Source organism: Narcine bancroftii, chromosome 6 (assembly GCF_036971445.1).
Source record: "Narcine bancroftii isolate sNarBan1 chromosome 6, sNarBan1.hap1, whole genome shotgun sequence".
Classification (NCBI taxonomy): Eukaryota; Metazoa; Chordata; class Chondrichthyes; order Torpediniformes; family Narcinidae; genus Narcine; species Narcine bancroftii.
Genome location: NC_091474.1, coordinates 165,789,600 through 165,812,681, shown reverse-complemented (window position 1 = coordinate 165,812,681; position 23,082 = coordinate 165,789,600). Strand labels below are relative to the sequence as shown.

Genomic DNA, 23,082 nt, shown 5'->3' with positions numbered 1-23,082 from the left:
TACTATAGTCTCTGACATAATAGTTTTGTGACTGTACCAGTTAAACAGATAGTTTTCAGTAATTCCAGGACATTGATGGAGGAGAATGGGCAAATGAATGCCTTTGTAGGAGGTTAAATCCCTAAAATTTGAGATTGGTGTTGCTTGGAAATTTTGAGACACAAATTATCCTTGTCACTCACCATCTCAAGCTGGAAGGTTTTCGAGGTCTTACTGGACTTTACTGGACAGACAGGCTAATTATAACTCTTAAATATACTGGTCTGTTCCTGAATGAGAGACCAAAAAAAATGGCCCTCAAGCACTGCAACCTCCTTATCTCTGCATGCAAGACCATTCTCTCCTATGTTGTGATTTTTGGAGTCAGGAGAATCTACCTTGAACTAAACAACTATCCTTTGAACAGGTGAAGTACATTTGAAAATTAACCCAAAATATGCTGTCTCAGGATGGATGAGTCATAAGTGCTCTCCTAATATTATGACCAATATGATTTTTAGGATTGAGTAAAGTGAAGATGTTTGTGTAGTGCCAGCTTCAAGGCAAAATGGATGTATTCATAACTCGGAAACACACAGCCCTTGAAAATCCCATTATATTCCTCATCTGATGAAAATTACCATGAATTCTGACACTCCACTATCTCCCTAATGGACACATGTGCAAAGTGCTCTTGGTGTCCTGGTACCAGTTTGGAAATCCACAGCTTCTGCAACTTTCACTGGTAACATGGTTTCATCTTTTCTACAGATACAGTGATAAATCTGGCAAATTGCAAGTCATTCTCAGCTCTTCTTTTGAAAAAAAGGGGTCTCTGTATTTTGCTTCTTGGTTGGACAGATGTTGGAGAACTAATGCTTAGAGATTTTCTTTGTTTACAAACTCCTGCTGATGCCTTGGTCTAGGCCAATTCTAAATAAAACAAGTATATGCAAATGATACATTCATCACTGTCTTAACGTATTACAATTTCAGTTGAGTGTAAAATCAGCATCAATTGTGCCTTATTGACAAACACAACTAAATTACTGTAATGCTCAATGACAAAATAAGGAGGACAAAAAAATCTGACCTTGTAATATTTGACAGCCAGTTCTGGTCTTTGAGCCCTCAGAAGGAAAGCTTCAGCCTTTTGATATTCTTTCTGGTCAAAAGCAAATCGTGCCTGGCCAACCAGGACATCAGCTATACTGTCTGAATCATGAACTTCTGCCACTCTCTGGGCAGCATCCCAATCCTGGTTATGTACATACCTTAGAAAAGTAAACTGAATGTTATTTTACACAAAACTATATTTATTAATTTACATGATTAAAAATCTATTAGATGAAGGACTCACATGAGAACAGCCTCCTTAGATTTTCCTGCTTTAATAAATTCATTTTCTGCCTCTTGAAATTTACCCTAGATTTGTGAAATATGATAAACTTAGCAATGAGAAATTGGGAGAAGATTACATTTTTATATCCAAGAATGTGTCTGCATTTGTCTTTAATTTATTAAATCTGAAGAATTTCTTTGTATTTGTTCATGACTGGCAACAATTTCTGATAATTGTGGTACTTTGTAACAACATCTGGTAATTGATTAGTACAGGTGTAAACCCATGGGAGACTAAAAATTGTTTTTAGTCACTTGTTCCAAAAGTGCATACATTGTAATAGCCACATGACATGTTCTTTTTTGAATATTTTATTTAAAAATTTTCCATACATGTAATTAATTATTATACAATAAAAAGTGTAATTAATCATTATAGAATAAAGTGTTTAAATTGAAGAAATTATCATGTTACATGATTGTTATAACCCCTCCCCTTCCCAACCCTCACCACACCCCCCAATAAGAATATATATGTACTGTATATGAAGAATTATATATAGTATAAAAAGAGAAAGAAACAGTGTAGTATCGTGGATTGCCCCCCCCCCCCACCCAAACACTCTGGAATTCAACAGATTTTATATGATAAGTTTCATTTTAAAGAAGAACTTTTTTTACATATTTATTCCTAAAATTTGTGTATATGGGCTCCAAATTTGCAAAAATATATGATGTGTATTTCTCAAAATGTATGCAATTTTCTCTAAAGGAATACAGCTTTGACTTTCTACATTTCTTCTTCCGATATCTAAATTTGAGTCTGATTTCCATTTCCAAAGCAAATCATTTCTTTGCTACTGCCAATGTTATATTAACAAATTTTGTTTGGTATATTGACAATTTTAATTTGCGACTTGTTCCTTCTATATTTCCCAGTAAAAATAAATCTGGGCTTATTAAATTCTGCACCTGTAACTTGTTCTAAGAAGTTTTGCAGATCTACCCAAAAAGGTTTTACCTTAGAGCAGTGGTTCCCAACCTTTTACTTTCCACTCACATACCACTTTAAGTATTCCTTATGCCATAAGTGTTCTGTGATTAGTAAGTGATTGCTGAAGGTGGTATGTGAGTGGGAAGGGAAGGTTGAGAATCACTGCTCTAAACCCAATTGTTACTGAAATATTCTGCTTGAGAAAAATTGTCATTGGCCCATTTCCTTTGGAGTTATGAAACTGTTCACATAACGAATCAATTTGGAATGATTAAAACAGTGGTTTTCAAACTTTTTCTTTCCACCCACATACCACCTTAAGCAATCCCTTATTAATCACAGAACACTTATGACATTGGGAATAATTAAAGTGGTATGAGTGGAAAGTAAAAGGTTGGGAACCATTGCCTTAGAAGATGACCATGTTGAATGCAAGAAAGTGCCCATCACCTCACCTAAAAATATTGATCTCTCTATCTGATTTCATTCTATTCAATTTTTGTGGTGTTAAATATATCTGTTATAAAAAAAATTATACTGAACTAATCCATATCTTGCATTAATAGTATTTATCATACTATCTTGAAAGAGATCTAATCATCGTTTCTCATCAATTATAACATTCAGATCCAGCTCCATTTCTGTCTAGATTTATGCACTCCCTGTTTAATAGTTCTTTTTGCAATAAAAGATATATTAAAAAAGTAAATTTTTCAGTATTTCTTCTCCTAATATGAGTTTCCACCTCACTATAAACAGGTAACTGCATTTCTAAACCTAACTTCTCCCTTAAATATGCTCTGAATTGGAAATAATGAAAGTCAGCTCCAGTTAATTTCATTAGCAACTAATGATGAATTTCTATCTCATCAGGACTCCTTTCTTTCAACAAACTTTCATTCATATTTTTTACTTGTTTCTTATGGTTATTTTCCAATTGTATATTCTAAAAAATTATGAAAAGCATCAATGAAAAGCCTAATTACATCATAAACTTAACTCAAACATTTGGATACAACTCAGAAATAAAAATGTACAGACTGTTCTTTCCCACGCATCTTAGAAAAAAGTCTAATTGTTATCAATAATCTACGATTAATTCCAAATATGCATCCATTCACAACAAACAAAAAAATGTGAAAGGGCTAAATTTTTTCAACATGATTGTCTATTAGGTGCATCTAATGAGCTCAGTCATCAGACTTATTGTATGAGCACAAATTGTATTATGCAATATTGCTTTGGAGATAAGTACACAAATAAAATTAAAAATAGGATTTGTAATAGAAATGAAAATAGTTGAAAAACAATTAAGGAAAGTCACCATTTACCTCATCTTCCAGATACATGGCATATTTGAGATGAATATCTGGAATTTTATTTTTCATTGACAATCGTGACAATTCAAAAGCAAACTCGAAAGAACTGAAAGCAAATTTCATCATAGTGTAAGTGATTATACAAAATCAACAGCACTATAAAAATTTTATGGCAATGAGCAAATTTTAATCTGATAATATATATCTATATCTATCTATCTCCGGTAATTCATGCCCTCCAGACCCAATCACCTAAAAATTATTTCAATAAAATTAATTTTTCCTATATAGCTCATAAATTATTTTAAAGTATAGCCTTAACTTTATATTTTACTGATGTACTTCATGTTACTACTGTACAAGTCATTGGTAAGACCACATAGCTATAGGAAACATGTTAAACTGGAAATGGTGCAGAAAAGATTCACAAAGAAGTTACCAAAATGAATGGGTTTCAATTATCAGGTTGGGACATTTCTCTCCAGGTGGGTACAAATTAATGTTTAAAAGACATTTAGACAAGCACAGAGATAGGAAAGGTTTTAAGGAATATTGGTTGAGTGCAGGCAATTGGGACTAGCTTGGGTAGATAACTTGACTGGCATGGACAGGTTGGGCTGAAGGGCCTGTTTGCCTGCTATAAAACTATTTGACTTCTAATGTTCTGTTTGATTTGAAAACAGTTGCCATATCAATTGATTGCATTTCTAGCTGCATGCCATTACTGAGGACCCTCAAAATCCTGATGGCACAATCAGGAATTAAGGTTGGTACTACTGCCATTGGAATGAATCAAACTGGGAAACCAGACAGTGCAAAGCAGCATGGTGGACTGTGGCACTAATTATGCATTGAGTTTTGTGTAGAGCCTAAGCCCATCTTCTCCAGCATAGATTTGGTGATCAATCCATCATTTCAATTCTAGAGCTCACCATGAAGGCATAACTGATACCCAACGCCATAAATTCTATTGTAGCACAAAGAACAGCCATTGTTTAGCAGCTGCAGTAGAAATGCAAGTTGGTGTTAAGGTAATTTATATGACAGCATATAAAACCAAAGGGTTAGCCAACTCAAGCTGGTGCCATCAATGTTGTAGATTGTAAAGTGGGTGGGGGGGGGGTGCGAGGTTTGCTGGGTGTCAGAGCATTCTGTCTACAAAAAACGTTTTGGATTAGGTAAAATCCATGGGGCATTAACCCACTGTTATTTTTTTCTCTTAGGAAAGCAGCTTTCATTTTCTCTTCACTGGAACCTTACCATGGTTCTTAATGTTATCTGGTAGGTAGCCAACTCAAACTGCTGATGCAAGGCTCACTAGCAGCATCCGCAAAATTAACATATGCACTGTCAATGGCACGCTGCATCACAAGGAAGATTGCAATCCATATTAAGATGCTCTCTAGCATGTGTTTTATGTTCAGATAAATTATTTGAAGACAAGGTATTCTGGAGAATCTCACTACTTGACTTCCCAAAGCATTTCGACCACCTTGCAATCAAGAGTCAGGAGCATGATGGATGCATGCAACTATAACTATAGTCAAGAAGCTCAACATCATCCAGGAAAAATCCCTTGCTTGACAACACTCAAGCCAGTCTTAACTTTCAATTCCTCCATTAACAATACCATGCAACTGCAAAGTATATTACAGTTACTTGTCAAAGCTACACCAACACATCGTCATGATCTTGAAGAACAAGAAAGGCATCAGATACATGAGAGCACTAACCATCCTCAAGTTTCCTTCCAAGTCACACACCACATTGTTATATTGCTGTTCTTTGCAAGTTACCAGCAACGAGTCTCTTGGTTAGTTCTGAGCTAACAGCTGTGACTGTTGCATGTCAGATTTGAGTAAGTACATACTCTTGCTGAGAACTTTAAAATGCATTTTTTTTTATTTACAGCACGGTAGAAGCTGATCCAGCCATGTAAACCCATGTCACCCACTTGCACCCGAATTAACCTACAACCTACAAGCTTTTGGAGGTGGGAGGAAACCAGAGCACCCAGAGAAAACCCACGAAGACACGAGGAGAATGTACAAACTCTTTACATTCAGTGCCAGATTTGAACCCAGGTTGCGGGCACTGTTTCCTGCAGGTCCTACTCTGTTCATTCTTCTATTATACAATTTTCATGAGAAAAAGCAACTAATACACTCATATCTGGAAGCAATACACAATGTGCTGGAGAAACTCTGCAAGTCATGCAATATCCATAGGAAATTACCTGACAAAAGGCCTGGCCCGAAACGTTGATAATGCTTTAATTTCTAGAAATGACGTGTGACCTGCTGAATTTCTAAGGGACTTTTGTGTATTGCACTCGACCCCAACATCTGTAGACTTTGTTGTTTAACCACTATAGGCAAGTGGTTTGAGCAAAAGCTTTAAAATTTGCAAAAATTCAGTTTAGTGCCTGCTATACTGTACACATAACATTTTGGCAATGAACAGAAGATATCAATGTAACTTTCCAGAAAAAGTAACAGTGTTAGTCTCTTTTGCTAAATTTATGATAAGGGGACATGAGGTAGCTAAGGAAAAGTGCTAGCTTTTCAGCACTAATCTCAAGAATGGAAGAATCTTGTGGATCAACCCAGTAATATTCCTGAACAGTGACAATTCTTGCAGAAGCCTGGTGGAGTTCCTCCCCAATATATTTTGCTCAGTTAATTTGTGTGTGGCTGACAACATTCAGTAATTTTGAAGCCAATTACAATACTCAAAACAAGTGCCAATAATCCTATTTTTTGAAAATTATACAAACTCAAATATTAACACAGTACATTTAAGTTTGGTAATGTTCCCAATTTAAAATTTCACTTTTAAGTACATCTTACCAGTTATCAGCTGCATAGTCGATTGCTGTTTCCAAAAGACCAAACTTATTGAGCAATTTAACTGCTGACTCTCCTCCAAGGCTTTTAGCCCATAAGTAGGCCACCTGCTTATGAGCATTTGCTCCTCCATGGGCTTTAGAAACCTGCCGGATAAAGAACACTATCACAATTCCCACATTGTACATTTTCATTTAAAATTGAAAAGTACACAAGGTATAAATGGGTACTAACATTTTCTCAAGAGGAAAAATAATTTATAAACTTTACTGGGAATTTTTCATTTTGGTATTGATGCCACAGCAGAAATCAAAGCAACCTGAGCAGTGATCGACTATCCATTAATGTTAATGAAGTGGTGCACAATTTCCCAATATTTCTTCTGATTAGGCATTCCCCATATAATCCTTTTAAAAGTTTCCAATAGTGCATTTCTATATTACTCCTTCTGATTTATTTATTGCTCTTTTAAAATATTTTTTTATTTTTCACACAGTGAACCATATCAACCAAAATATGTACAAGCATATCTCATTAAATTTACACAGTGGTCTTTTCTTCCCCCCTCCCCCGCTTTCCCTTCCTCTCCTCCACCCACCCCCCTCCAATACCCATAAATATTCAACATTTACAATACAATAAAACCATAAAACAATATTTTCACACAAAGGAAAATAAACAAGAAAAGTGCGTCATCTATTTATTACACACTGAATCGAGTCGTTTTGTCTTCTTATAATTTTCATTCTCATTTTAGGGGATGGAGGTTGTAGGCAAACTCTCTCTGATATGTTCCATGTATGGTTCCCAAATTTGTTCAAACATTGTGACTTTATTTTTTAAATTATGTTATTTTTTCCAATGGAATACACTTATTCATTTCCATGTACCATTGCTGTATACTAAGGCTCTCTTCCATTTTCCAAGTTGACATTATACATTTTTTTGCTATCGCTAAGGCTATCATAATGAATTTTTTTTTGTACTTTATCCAATTTGAGGCTTGTAAAAGGGATTAGCGGATTTTGCGTCAATAGTAATTTTGGTATTTGATAATTGTTTTTTTTCCTTTCGAAGTGGATCTTCTTCCACGTATTAAGTAAATGATGCAGTACTGATGAGTTTTTCTATTGTACCAGCTTTTCATCCCACTTATAAAGTATATGCTCCGGTACTTTTTCCCCTATTTTATCTAGTTCTATCTTAGTCCAGTCTGGTTTTTCCCTTGTCTGATAAAATCTGATAAATACCTCAACTCTGCGGCTCTATAATAATTTCTAAAATTTGGTAATTGTAAACCACCTTGATGACACCTCTCAGTTAATTTATCTAACACTACCCTTGGATTCCTCCCTTTCCACAAGAATTTCCTTATTATTCTCTTTAGTTCCTTGATGAATTTTTCTGTTAAGGGAATTGGTAATGTTTGAAATAAGTATTGTATCCTTGGAAACACATTAATTTTAATGCAGTTTACCCTCCCTATCAACGTTAGCGGTAATTCTTTCCATTGTTCTAAGTCTTCCTGTAATTTCTTTATTAGTGGCTGATAACTTAGTTTGTATAAGTGGCTTAAGTTATTATCTAACCTGATCCATAGGTATCGGATTGTTTGTGGTTGCCATTTAAATGGTGATTCTTTTTTTAAATTTCTGTATAGTCTGTGTTACTCATTGGCATCACTTCACTTTTCTTTGCATTGATCTTGTACCCCGATATTTCTACATATTCCTTATCTAATTCTTTTACTGATACTTCTGGTTCTGTTATGTATACTATGATATCATCTGCAAATAAATGATTTTATACTCCATCTCCTTTATTGTTATCCCTTTATTTTATTTACTATTCTTATCAGTTCTGCCAAAGGTTCTATTGCTAAGGCGAACAATGAGGGGGATAGTGCACATCCCTGTCTAGTTGACATACTTAATTTGAAGTGACTCGATACATATCCATTTACCTTCGCCAACGGTGCATTATACAATGCTTTAATCCAATTTACATATTTTTCTGGTAGATTGAACTTCTGTAATACTTTAAATAAGTAATTCCACTCTACTCTGTCAAAGGCTTTTTCTGCGTCTAGAGCAACAGCCATTATTGGTTTCTTATTTCCTTGAACTGCGTGGATTAGATTAACAAGTTTGCAGACATTGTCCGCTGTTCGTCTTTTCTTAATAAATCCAGTTTGATCCTGTTTTACTATTTTTGGTACACAATCGGATAATTTGTTTGCTAATAATTTCACTATCATCTTATAGTCTGAGTTAAGTAGAGGTAATGGTCTTTATGATGCTGGTGTTAATGGATCCTTCCCCATCTTTGGTATTACTGTAATTATTGCTGTCTTTCATGAATCTGGCAAGTTTTGTGTTTCTTCTATCTGGTTCATTACTTCCAAGAGAGGAGTAATTAATAACTCTTTAGATGTTTTATAAAATTCTATTGGAAAACCATCCTCTCCTGGTATTTTATTGTTCGGCAGCTTTTTTAATATATCCTGTACTTCCTCTATTTCAAATGGTTTTATCAGTTTGCTTTGTTCCTCTTCTTGGAATTTCGGCAGTTTAATTTTAGCTAAAAATTCCTCGATTTTATCATCTTTCCCCTCGTTCTCAGTTTGATACAATTGTTCATAAAATTCCTTAAAATTTTCATTAATCTCTGTTGGATTATATATAATTTGTTTGTCCTTTTTCCTTGATGCCAGTCTCATTCTTTTAGCTTGTTCTGTTTTAAGTTGCCAGGCTAATATTTTATGTGTTTTTTCTCCCAGTTCGTAATACTTTTGCTTTGTTTTCATTATGTTCTTCTCCACCTTGTACGTTTGTAATTTTTCATTTTTTTTGTCCGCCAATTCTCTCCTTTTCATTAATATCATCCCTTTTTACTAATTCCTTTTCTGTACTTACTATCTCCCTTTCCAACTGCTCTATTTCCTGATTATAATCCTTTTTCATCTTAGTCACATCACTTATTATCTGCCCTCTAATGAAGGCTTTCATTGCGTCTCATAATATAAATTTGTCTTTCACTGATCCTGTGTTTATTTCAAAATATGTTTTAATTTGGCATTCAATAAACTCTCTAAATTCCTGTCTTTTAAGTAGCATGGAGTTTAACCTCCATCTATATGTTCTTCGTGGGATGCCCTCCAGTTCTATTGCAATAGGGGTGAATGATCTGATAGTAGTCTAGCTTTATACTCAGTTTTCCTAACTCTCCCTTGAATATGGGCTGACAACAAAAACATATCAATCCTTAAGTAAGTTTTGTGGCTACTCGAATAATATGAAAATTCCTTCTCTCTTGGGTGTTGCGTCCTCCATATATCCATAAGTTTCATTTTCTGCATTGATTTAACCATAAATTTGGCTACTTTATTCTTTTTACTTGTCTTTTGTCCAGTTTTATCCAATATTGGGTCCAAATTAAGGTTAAAATCCCCTCCTATCAATATATTTCCTTGTGTGTCTGTAATCTTCAAAAAAATATCCTGCGTAAACTTTTGATCCACCTCACTAGGTGCATATATATTGAGCAAATTCCAAAATTCTGAATATATCTGACACTTTATCATTGTATACCTCCCTGCCGGATCTATTATTTCCTCCTCTATTTTGATTGGTACATTTTTGTCAACTACTATGGCTACACCTCTAGCTTGTGAATTATAGGATGCTGCCGTTACGTGTCCTACCCAGTCTCTCTTTAGTTTGTTATGTTCCGCTTCAGTTAGATGCATTTCCTGCACAAATGCTATATCTATTTTTTCCTTCTTCAATAAATTTAGTGGCCTATTCTTTTTAATTTGGTTATGTATCCCATTAATGTTTATATTCATATAGTTCACATGGCCATCTTATATCTTGCATACATCTCTTTTCCACCTCTTTGCCACCTCCATCCCCCTTTTCCCCATTTTCATCTCTTAGTTTTCTCTTATTACACTTAATATACGACAACACATTTAAGACATAAAGTACCCCCGCAGTTCCCACATCCACTAATACCTTAACCCCAAAAGCTCGCCTCCCTTTCTGAGTTGCCCCATACCCCTTGCAGGGCAACCACAATTCCTCTTTTCATTTGGGTTGCGATCTTGTTCACAGCGTCAACTGATTTTGCAATGACGTTATTCCCCCTCCACCCAGCCCTCTCCAGAAAACACTTTTTTTAAACACATATAACAAAGCTCTTTTTTTTCCCTTACTTCCTTCCTTCCCTTCTCTTTCCCCTCTTTAGTTCTTTACATATACATTGTTTTTACATTTTTATATATACTTTATCGCCGTTCTTCATTCTTGTTACATCTCTTCTGTCCTGCAAACGTTCTGCAAATTCTTGCGCTTTCTCTGGATCCGAGAACAGTCTGTTTTGCTCCATGGGTATAAGTATTTTAAGCATGGCTGGATGTCTTAATATGAATTTGTAACCTTTTTTCCATGAAGTTGATTTCACTGTATTAAATTCCTTCATCCTCTTTAAGAGTTCAAAACTTATGTCTGGGTAAAAAAATATTTTTTGACTCTTGTATTCCAATAGTTTATTATCTTCTCTAATTTTATTCTTTGCCCGTACCAGTATATTTTCTCTTGTCATATATCTCAAAAATTTTACTAAGATGGATCTTGGTTTTTGGTGTGCCTGTGGTTTTGGGGCTAATGCTCTGAGTGCCCTTTCTATTTCCATTTCTTCCTGCATTTCTATCGTTCCCAGGACCTTCGGGATCCATCCTTTTATACATTCATTCATGTCTGTGCCTTCTTCAGGCCCACTATTTTTATGTTTTTTTGCCTACTATAATTTTCCAACATATCAATTTTCTGAGATAACAACTCTTGTGTCTCTTTTATTTTGTTGTCACTTTCTTCCAATTTTTATCTTAAGTCATTCACTTCCATTTCTACAGCCATTTCCCACTCTTCCACACTCTCTACTCTTTTCCCTATTTCTGTCATTACCAGTTCTAACCTTTGCATTTTATCTTTTGTTCTTTTCATTTTCCTTTTAATTGCATTAAACTCAAATGATAACCATTCTTTTAATGATCTCATTTGTTCTTCAAAAAAGACTATCTATATTCTGTTCATCAGTTTTACCTTTTATTTCTCTTTGTCCATCAGTTTTACCTTCTATTTCTCTGTGAAGAACTTGGTCTTCTTCTTCCTCTTCTTCTATGTCTGTATCTGTGTTTGTGTCTTCTTCTCTTCTTTGTCTCTGTGTCTCTTCTGTTTTTCCTGATGAGCTGCTTGTATCTGTTTGTCGGGCCTATTGTTGCTGTACCTCCCCTCTTGGGCTGCTCATTTGTTGTGCTTCTTGACTTTGGTCTTCTTGTTGATCTTCCCTCTGTCTGTCTTCCACATGTGTTTCATCACACCTTCTTCTGGTGTCTTCCTTATCCTCCAGCTGAGAGCCCTGGTGTCAGGGGTCTCTCAGCTGCTCGGTCTGTGACAGCCCACTTCTCTGCTGAGCGCCCCTCCCACCAGTGTCCTCTTTCTCCTCTGATTACGCACTGCGCACTTTTGTTTTGCTCCGAGAGCCATTTTTGTAGTGCACCAGCTGGTGGGTCGTGACTCTGTAGGGCAGGTACTGACCTCGAGGGTCGGGCGCTCCTCGTCAGCACAGCGTCCTGTTCCTTCCTGCAGGTAAGGCCTTCTTCCTTCTTCTCCAGCGACTTTTTAACTTCTTTTTTTCCAGCTGTTCTTACTTTCTCCTTCTTGGAAGCCATCTTCTTTCTCTTCTCTGTATCTTTATCTTCTATTTCTTGTACTCTATTTTTGTTATGCTTTGCTTTTTCCTAACTTTTTTTCCTATTTTCCTGGAGAGGGCTGGTTTTCCCGACCAGCCCCTACTCCATCACGTGACTCCTCCCCCGATTTATTTATTGCTGATCCAAATGAGAACAAGAGCACTGAGGTACAACAATTAAAATGAGAAGCAAAGATAACTACAAGAATCAAAAATAAGAGTTTGACCAGAGGATAAAGAAATAGATGTAACAAACAAAAGAAGCCATTATACCACATTGTATACAAAGATGAAACATCCTCAGACGAGAGCAAGGTAATTCGAGGGTGGGTCGAATAAAAGGTGGATTACAAGGAAGAATATAAAATTTTATGTAAAAGGAATCGACTAAATGAAAGGTAGAAGGATAGAGACTGAAAAGAAAGGACGTCATGATGGAGATGGGAAGGAGGTAGAATAAAAAAAATGTATGGGAAAGAAGAGTGAAAGAGGGAGAGAGAGAGAGAGAGAGAGAGAGAGAGAAAGAGAGAGAGAGAGAGAGAGAGAGAGAGAATAAGAATAGTGGTTAGCAGCACCAGAGACTGGGGTTCCATTCCGGTGCTGTTTGTAAGGAGTTTATACGTTCATCCCATATCTGCTCTGTGTGCTTCAGTTTCCTCCCTCCCTTCAAAACATACCAGGGTTGTAGGTTAATTGGATGTAATTGGGAAGCACAGGCTCATGGACCGAAAGGGCCTGTTATCTGCTAAATGTCTAATTTTTAAAAAAATTAAAATGAAAAAGATTTCAAATAAAGGGATGAAGTTGCAGAGAAGTTTGAACAAAGGGAGAATTAAGCTAAGAAAACAATTGGGAACATGGTGGTAAAGGATCAAGGTATCAAGACTTTGTCTTTGGACAATTTGCAGTGGCCCATTGACCTGTCTGCCCACACATCTTTGGGATAAAGGAAGATATCAGGGCATTTGAAAGAAGTTCCCATGGTCACACAGAAAGATTGAGGTCAGAATGAAGCCAGGTCATTGGAATTGATAGGCAGCAGTTATACTAGCTACATCACTATGTTGCCTAAATTAAACAAAATTTTGAGATAGATTTATGGTTTACAAAGGAAACAAGTTTTAAGGGAACAGTTTAAAGATAAAATGTGAATCTGAGACCCAGATCAGATATGATCCATTGGAATGGGAGGAAAAAAAGATTCAGAATTGATACAATTGATTCATCTCCTATTTTTACTTTTTTTGGTACTATTATGGATCATCAGGAGGTGCAGTTACTAAAATTGAAAATTAAGTAGGACCTGTCTATTTGGGTGGCATGATAGGCATAACAATTAGTGTAATGCTATTGCAGCACCAGTGACCCGGGTTCGAATCCTGCAGTTTGGATGGAGTTTATACGTTCTCTCCATGTCTATGTGGGTTTCTTCCTAGTGCTATGGTTTCCTCCCACATTTCAAAATGTACAGGGGTTGTAGGTTAATGGGATATTTAGGTGGCATGGGCTCTTGGGCTGTAAGGGGATGTCACCATGCTAAATGTCTAAATTTTTGAAAAACTTATATGTAATAGACTAGCTTTTACTGACACATGGTTTATGTTTAAAAATATAAAGAAAGTTTATTTTTTAAAAATTGTCATTTGTTTTGAAGACATTTTTGTGTGTCTTTGTACACAACAGATTTTATATCCATTTCAAAATGAATGCAGGAACATGCAGGCAAGCAAGCAGGTTTTCTTACCCTATATGCTTCATCCCACATGTCATTAATACGATACATATTCACAATTGCCTTCCATTCTTTCGCTTCCAAGTAATGGTATTCAGCTTCGCGAAAACGACCTTCACTTTCCAGTTCCTATAGCAACACACTTGCATCAGAACAGGCAACATTCTCAAGCCAAATGATAACTAGAAATGTATTAACAATACTCTAAGCTGATTGAAACTGACTAGGGAAACAGTGAAGTAATAAATTTTAGATTGAAATTTCAGTTGAGAAAGATGATGACCTAGAATTTGCTGGGTTTTGATGGCTATTTTGTATCAGAATTGGCTGCATTTACCCACTTCAAGACCAGCATATTCAGGACTTTAATTCACCCACATTAAAAGTGAATGTTCTCAATTTGTCAAGATCTCAACAGCAAATCTACCACTGTACATGAGTTGCTCAAATTCCCCATGTTTAACTTCACAGAATCGGTTTGCAGATTCTGTAGCAAAATGGACCTGGTACATGACTTACAAACCCATTATTCTGCCATGCCCTCAGAAAAAAAGGGATCTCAAAGATGTATGTGATGTCATGCATATACAATACCAATAAATCTGAAATTAAGATAAATGAAAATTTTGTGGTTGTGAGGAAGAAAAGAGAAATGATTCATTCATTCACTTTTGTGCGAAAGTTTTAAATTATATAAAAGGCAGATGGATGATACAATCAGCCTTACCAGGTAGGCCCAAGAGGTTTTTAATTGAGCAACTTTTATGGAAACTCATTTGATAAATGCACAATAATTGAACATATGAATGGAAGCAGACTCAGGAAAGGCTGAGGCAAGTTGTCAACATTTTTAAATTATGTGGAACCAAAACAGAGATGCACTATTTTACTTTGTATTTATGAATGTAATTTCAAACCCTATAATCAGTATAATTTCTTATTTGTAATGTTAGACAAAATATTTTATAATATATTCATAGTGGCATTAGAGTTGTACAGCATTGAAACATGACTTTCAGCCTGCTGCATCTATTCAGATCATCATGTCTCTTCCAAGTGAATCCCACTTGTCTGCATTAATTCCACATTCCTTTACTTTCTAAGAAGTCTGAGGTGATTTGGCATGTCGTCAAATATGCTATTGAACATCGACAAGTGGACTGAGAAAAGTAAACTGACTAGTTACATCACAGTCTGCTTTGGAAACTCAAGTGCCCAGGAACACAGAAGACTGCAGAAAGAGGCAAGCCTAGCCAGGTCCATCATAAGCACTGACCTCTTGTCTGTTGAAGCTATATCTGTGAGACACTGCTTCAAGAAAACAGCCCACATCATGAAAGATCTCCATCACCTTGCTTGTAATCTCTTCCCCTAACTTCAGATAGAAGGTACAGAAGCCTCAAATCCAGCACCCTTAAGAACATTTTTTTTTTACCCTGAAGACATCGAGGTCTTGAACCATACCACACCACACTAACTATAAACTACTCTGGGGCCACCAAAAGATCTACCTGCAAGACTGAGTTGTTTTTTTTTACACTATCTGGAACTATGAATATTTATATTGATTGTCTGTTTTCCTGCCTTGGCACACTGTGATAATTAATTTATACTTTTATAGTTGGTGCATCTTATGTACTTGTGTGACTGCAGCAACTAAAAATTTCAGTGCATCCTGTTCCTGCCTCCAACACTTCCTCTGGTAGTTCTTCTCAAATACAAACTACTTTTTCTGTAAAAAAAATACTCCTCAAATCTCCTTTAAACCACCTCTTTCTCACCTTAAGCATTTGTTTTAAACACCCATATTCTGGTTAACAGACTCTATCCATCTATATCTCTTATAATTTTATATACATTTACGTCACCCCTTGGCCTCCTTTGTTGCAAGGAAAGCAGACCCAGCTGATTCAATCTCTCTTCATAACCCAAGCCTTCCAATCCACGCAACATCCTTGAAAATCTTTTCTGAACCCTCTCTAGCTTAATCACCAATTTTCCTGCAGTTTGGTTTTTGAACAGCACACAATACCTCAAGTGTAGCCAAATTAATGCTTTGCACAACTGAAATAAGATGTCATGACTTCTGTACTCAATGAACTATCAAATGAAGGCAAGCATGCCTTAAGCTTTTCCATCACTGTCATCACTTTCAGGAACTATTGGTCATAGGCCTCCAATCTAAAAAAATGACCCTCCACCACCACCACCAAATCAATTTTATATTCAATTGACAGCTCATCCTGAATCCCATGTGATCTAACCTTCTCTCCAATCTAACATGGAGGATCTCATCAAAGATCATGCAAAAGTCCACAGACAATGTAATCTGCCTTGCTCAAGTCAATCCTCCAGGTCACCTCTTCAAACAAAACCTCAAATCAAATTTATTAGACATGATATCCCATGCACAAAACCCTACTGACCATACTAATTAGTCCTTGCTTTTCCAAATGCAAATAAATCTCAAAAACTCTTCTCATAACTTTCCCACCATTAACGTACTGTTTTCATGCAGTAGTATAATAGACTCAGGTAATAAGATACATCTTGAACACTGCAGCATTTGTTTATTATCCCAAACCTTTGCAAGATGAAGGTGAGTGTCCGTGAGTAGGTCTTTATGATATTTTCCCACAAGTCTAATCATATCGTCATACATCTTAAGCTTCTTATACATTGTGATTGCTAAATCAGGTTCATCCACTGTAATGTACAACCTGTAGCAAAAAAAAAACAAAGTGACAGTTCAAAATAAATTGATCAATCTGCGGCTATTAGGTCAAAATACTAGCAATAGTAAATGCCATGGGGCAGATAGAAGTTTCAAGTGGGGAAGACAAAAAAGATGATTGTGAACTTCAGGAGGACTAGGGACGCCCACCATCCACTACACATTAATAGCTCAGTAATGGAGAGAGTAGAGAGTACCAAGTTCCTCAGAGTCCACTCAAGGACAATAACATTGAACTTGTCAGGAAGGCACAAAAGGAACTATACTTCCTTAGAAGGCACAGGCGAGCAAGGGACCAGCCACCATTCTGACAACTTTCAACTGGAGTTCTATCAAGAGCGTCCTGGCCGGTTGTATTACAGTGCAGTATGGTTGCTAAAGAGCATCAGATTGGAGGTCAATCCACAGGACTCATAAAAGGAACAGAGAGGATTACTGGTGTCTCCCTCCCCCATCGATGGGATTTACCTCAATTGTTGTTTAAAGAGGGCTCGCAAAATCAGGGAGGACCTCTCCCACCCCACATGCAGCATCTTCCAGCTACTCTCAATAGAAAAGAAATACATGAGTATCAGAGCCAGAACCACCAGGCTGAGAAACAGCTTCTTCCCACAGGCAGTGAGACTGCTGAATGACTGCTAAAACTCTGTGACTACTATTTATTGAGAACATTAATTTTCATTTTTTTATATATATGTATCGTTTGTATGTCTTATGACTGTGCAAATGCCCTCATCCTCTCCAAACTTCCATTAGAGTTTGACAGGATATGTAGTTGGCACTGACCCGCAAAGGGCAGGATTAATTCAGGTTTGACGAAGGCCATGTGACCAGTTTTGACACGTACTAAGGATGATTTTTCAGCATTTGATTAACTGTTGTGAAATCTTGAATAAAACAAGTTACATATCAACTTCTCTATTATGGAATTCTAATCAACATCTTCATTTTCACTAAACTTAAAAGGATGAGTGGCAAAACATGAAGCACTTGGCAACTGGGATTTGAGATATTCTGACCATTTCAAAACTGGGGTTCAATATCATACTCCACTAAATTACACTCAAACCCATGAATGGGTGAGGATAAAGGGGATTCTATGTTTGTTGCGTCTGGGGGCAGGGATGCAGGGTGAGGATTTTCCAGCCTGATGGCATTAACATCGACTTTTCCAGTTTCTGCTAACCTGCTCTCCTCTTCCCCCTCCTCCCTTCCCTTTTCTTTTCCAGTTCTCCTCCCTCCCTTCCCCCTCTATTCACCTAGCCATCCTCCTCCCCTTGATCGCTGCTATCTCCTCCCTCCTTTTTCCACCTATCATCTCCAGCCTTTGCGATCACACCTCCACCCGCTACTCTTTTGCTCAGATGGCTGCTGATATTTTACCAAATCTTGATGAAGGGCTCTAGCCCGAAACATCGGTTATGCATTTTTACCTTTGCTATATAAAGTTTTTACAGCTTTGTGTTTTTACTTCAACCACGGTGTCTGCAGATTTTCATGTTTTACTTCATCACTAAATGTCACTGATTCCACCTGCATTGCAGTTACTATTGCTCATGCTACAGCACATTCAACATACAATATCGTAGAGATATTTTTGTAACCTATTGCGAAGACACAGAAAGACAACTCCAGTACTGGAAACATGGAACAATGGGAATTGTGACAGACCAAGTTTCTGATCCAGGGAGGTACCATTCCCAGTTCCTGGGCAGCTGTAACAAGGTGCGCAAGGAAGTTATGGGCAGTATTTTCCAGTTTGGTTGGAAGTGGAAATTTCTTATAATGATCTGCCTCTTTCTAATGTCAAAACAAGATTGGATTCCACTGCATTATTTTAAAAGCATTCAGAAAACTTCAAATATGCATTGTTGCTAAAACTATGGGCTTAAATGCACGTCATGCAGAGGTCTTAAAATGCATTGTCCTGACTTGCTGTTCATGTATTTTCTTAAGCTTTACTTAATCACGTTTGCACTGCATGCCCACAGTTGTGTGAAAATAGACTGCAGTGCATGTATCCATCCTACACCCAGTTGCCACCAGTGAAATTTATCACCACACACTCCTTTCTGTAGTCATTTCACTACTGTTGGCTCAGTCCCAGAAGCTCACTCTTCACAGTTATTGCCTGATTTGCTAAAGTAATTTCAAAAGTTTTAATCAGTGTTAATGAAGAGTCTTGGCTCAATATGTTGACCATTCTTTTTCTCCGACTGATTCTGCTCGACCAGCTAGGATCCTCAAACAGATTATGTTTGATTCAGGTTCCAGGATCTTCAATCTCCTGTGTTTCTCCAGATTTACCTTTTGCATTCAGTATACCTTTGTTTGCTTTCTCTTTCTAACTGCCCTCTTTAATCTATCAATTAGATGGCTAGGATTATAGCCTCTCAGAAATTGACTGTTTGTCCTAATCATTACTTCCCTGTTCTCTTAGCAACTTATCATTTATTTTCTTCTCTTCTCTTTTTATTTAAAAAAGAGCTTTTTGACCAGAAATGTTAACTGTTTCTCTTTCCACAGGTACCAAGTGTTTCCAGCATTCTCTTGTAATATCACAGATACAAACTCCAAGAGGCAGGAACTGAAGTACAAAATGAACAGCATAGATTTACATTACAATGGTAAAGCCTGTCACAATTAAACATCTGCCTGAACTCAGTACACAAATCAGGATGTCCATTGCTTATGTACATTAGAACAGTTATCTTCCAGCAATACCAACAGCATAGTATTCAACTCATTACCTTTCAGCTTCTTTGTATTTTCCTTTCTTTTCTAACTCTTGTGCTTGATTTATATATAGAACAGCAACGTCTTCCTGCTTCATGCACTTCATAGCCAACTGTAAGTTTAAGAAAAGTTTTTCTTCAGAATTATAATTAATCTCTGAGTATTATTGCATTAAACACATATTAGTCCAAAGCTAGGGGCAGAGACAGAATATATAACAAAGTAAAACATGAAAATCTATAGACATCATGGTTGAAGTAAAAACACAAAGCTGGAGAAACTCAGCAAGTCAAACAAAGTAAAAATACATAACCAATGTTTTGGGCCTGACCCTTCATCAAAGTATGGAAAAATGTCAGCACGTGTCCGAACAAAAGAGAAGGAAGGGGAAATATGGTTGTAAAGGCAGGAGGTGATAGGTGGAAGAGAGGCTAGGGGACAGCAGCGCTCAAGGGGAGGAGCAATGGCTGGGTGAATAGAGAGGGGAAAAAAGAACTGGAAAGAGGAAGGAAAGGGGGCAAGGGGAAGAGGAGAGCAGGTTAGCAGAAACTGGAAAGATCAATGTTAATGCCATCTGTCTGGAGAGTGTCCAGATGGAAAATTAGGTGTTGCTCCTCCAACTTGCGGGTGGTCTTGGTGGGACAGTATACAAGGACGTGATCAGACATGAGTATGGGAGTATGGCGCAGAACTGAAATGCTTGGCTGCTGGGAGGTTTCTGTCACTGTTATGGATGGAACGAAGATACTCAGCAAAGTGATCTCCCAATCTGCGCCCAGTCTCTCTAATGCAGAGAAGGCCACAAAGGGAGCACTTGATGTAGTAAATCAGTCTTGCAGATACACAAGTGAAGTGTTGGTTCACTTAAAAGGTCTGTTTTGGGCCCTGGACTGTGGTGAGGGAGTAGGCTTGGGCCCTGGATTGTGGTGAGGGAATAGGCTTGGGCACAAGTGTGGCACCTCCTGTGGCCATAGGGGAAATTGTCAGGGGGCAATTGGTGAGGAGGGATGAGTGAACATGGGAGTCTTGGAAGGAGTGGTCCCTAAGGAAGAAAGAGAGTGGAGGAGAGGGGAAAATGTCTTCCTGTTCTAAGTGCCAGAAACTTTAGATGATAATGTGTGGATGCAGAGGCATGGTAGATGGTAGGTGAGGATAAGGGGATTCTATGTTTGTTGAGTCTGGAGGCAGAGGGAGCCAGGGCAGATGAACAGGAAATGGAGGAGATGCGGGTGAGGGATGAGTTGACAGTGGTGGAGGGGAAGCCACATTTGTGGAAGAAGCCAGACATTTCAGAAGATTTGGACTGGAAGAGCTTATCTTGGGAACAGATGCAACAGAGATGGAGAAATTGAGAGAAGGGGACAGAGTCTGAGGAAGTGTAGTCCAGGTAGTTATGGGACTTGGAAGTTTTGCAATATATGTCAGTGTATTATGCACATAAAGTTTGTCTCTCGAGACGGAGACAGAGAGATCCAGGAAGGGGAGAGTGTTGTTGATGGACCAGGTGAGTTTGAGATCAGAGTGGAAGTTGGTTGTGAAGTGAATGAAGTGGACAAGCTCATCTTGGGTGCATGAGACAGCCCCAATGTAGTCATCAATATAATGGAGAAAGAGTAGAAAGGTCTTGTCTGTGTAGACCTGAGGCATGGATTGCTCCACAAAGCCTACAAACAGGCAGACATAGCTGGGACCTATGCAGGTACAATGGAACTCCTTTGATTTGATTTGGTGGAAGTGAGACGAGTTAAGGAGAAGTTGTTTAAAGTGAGGACAAGTTCTGCCAGGCGGAGAAGGGTGGTGGTAGAGAGTGTCTGGTTCGGACTCTGGTCCAGAAAGAAGCAAAATGCTTTAAGACTTTCTGTATGGACATCCATCATGAAGATGAGGCAGTCCGGTTTGGGGAATCTGAAGTCACTGAAGAGATGGATGGCTGGGGGGGGAGAAAAAGAGATGGAGGGCATGTGAGGTATTGCAGATGTAGATTGGGAGGGATAGGACCAGGGGAGAAAAGATAGAGTCAAGCTAAGATTAAACTAGTTCATTGGGGTAAGAGCAAGCTGAAACAAAGGGTCTACCCAGATGGTTGGGCTTATGTATCGGATAGAAGGTAGAAACGAACAGTGTAAGGTTGTTGGCCATGGGAGGGAGGTGACCAGAGGTGATGAGGTTGGAGATGGTGTTGGGAGTATGTACACTAGGCAGATTTTCTCCAAGGCAGAGGACTCTAATAAAAGAAGAAGGTAGTTGAGGGTAATAGGCAAGAGGTTTAGAGAGGATCTGAGTTGGAATAATTCATCAAGAGAATAGTTGGAGTCTGGAATGCACTGCCTGAGGGATGTGCAAATGATAGGCTGACAGGCCTGTTTCTGTGCTCTATAATTAGGCAAGTTTGTTTATATAAAAAGATACACACTCAGTCATAAGAGCATTGGAATTGCCAATCCAAAGGTAAAACGACAATTGAAAATTTTCCATGTTGATTAATTACCAAGATAAATGGCTAAATATACTATCTCCTGGATTCTCAAATTTATACTTTTAATTAAATTTTAGTGTCACTCAATGCTGCGCTCTTGAAGATAAAGCTAAGTGACATGTTGGTTGGGAAATTTAGAGCTAAAAATTGTACATTAAAATTATAAGCAAGCCAAATATCAAAAAATGTTTAAAAGCAATATTTTACAGCCAAGGTCCATGAGACATGAACGCTGCGTTGTAGAGACTGGCCCAGGACATTCAAAGTAGAGTCCACTAAATTTTGTAGGGTTGGCACAAGTCATGTTGATTCCTATGCCAAATACAGAATAAGGAGCAAATCTTGAAAGTCAATTTTAATTCAATTTTTTTAAGTACAAATCGCCTACTCCAGCATTGGGTTTCTTCACCTTCCCACCAAACTAAATTACATTTCAATGTGTGTCCCAAATGAATTATGCACATAAAAATGGAGAAATGTTTCTTAAACAGTTTCATTTTCAATCACAATTTGGCACACAACCTTGTGAGCCTTCTCCCAACATCCCACTTGCTTGTACATGTCAATGGCATCCTTGATTCGGTCAGCTTTAATATACATTTTTTCTGCTGTCTAAAAGATAAAAAGAAAAGTTAGCAGTTCAGGTTAACAGAGCCATAAAGGACATAAACCTCTTCAATAATATTTAATTTCAAGATGTGTGGGTTTAAAATAGTCCTGTGAGTGAATATCTTTTGGGCATAATGAAGACTTTCAGGATTCCAACATTACATCCTGTCACAATTAAACACGGTACAGGTACTGTATATCATGATGTCTATTGGCATGCAACACTAATATGGCACACAGAACTCTTTGGAGCACTCTGTTCTAACTAAAACCTCACACAGTGACACAATAAAGAAATTGATGTCCATCTGTATTTGATTGAATAGAGAGATTGAGATGGAGGGGGATTAATCTTGCACTACTTTCCCATACTTTGCCAATTTTTGCTGAAGATCATGTTTGCAGCCATTATTATAAAAATAAATTCCAAATTGCAAAATTGATACACCCTGTACCAGTAACTTAAAATATTTATATGGATTACACAATCAAAATAATCAAAAAGGGCAAAATTAAGAAAGAACTTACATTTTTCAAATAAAACCATGACATTTCCACTGAT

At 37.4% G+C, this 23,082-nt stretch overlaps 1 protein-coding gene across 10 annotated transcripts in view; it reads right to left on the bottom strand.

Annotated features, from left to right (window-relative positions):
• The window catches only part of ift172 (intraflagellar transport 172), a 226,881-nt gene that overhangs the window by 62,035 nt on the left and 141,764 nt on the right, over positions 1–23,082 (bottom strand). For all 10 annotated transcript variants that reach the window (XR_011340510.1, XR_011340509.1, XM_069886606.1 and 7 more), the window contains 8 exons: positions 22,434–22,523; positions 19,450–19,547; positions 16,550–16,685; positions 13,978–14,094; positions 6,483–6,625; positions 3,646–3,739; positions 1,340–1,404; positions 1,073–1,253 (listed from right to left, as the gene is read on the bottom strand). Coding sequence is in view for 8 of the 10 variants with exons in the window: in XM_069886606.1 (XP_069742707.1) it covers positions 1,073–1,253; positions 1,340–1,404; positions 3,646–3,739; positions 6,483–6,625; positions 13,978–14,094; positions 16,550–16,685; positions 19,450–19,547; positions 22,434–22,523 (924 nt within the window). In the remaining 2 variants the exon portion in view is untranslated. The remainder of the gene's footprint in view (positions 1–1,072; positions 1,254–1,339; positions 1,405–3,645; positions 3,740–6,482; positions 6,626–13,977; positions 14,095–16,549; positions 16,686–19,449; positions 19,548–22,433; positions 22,524–23,082) is intronic.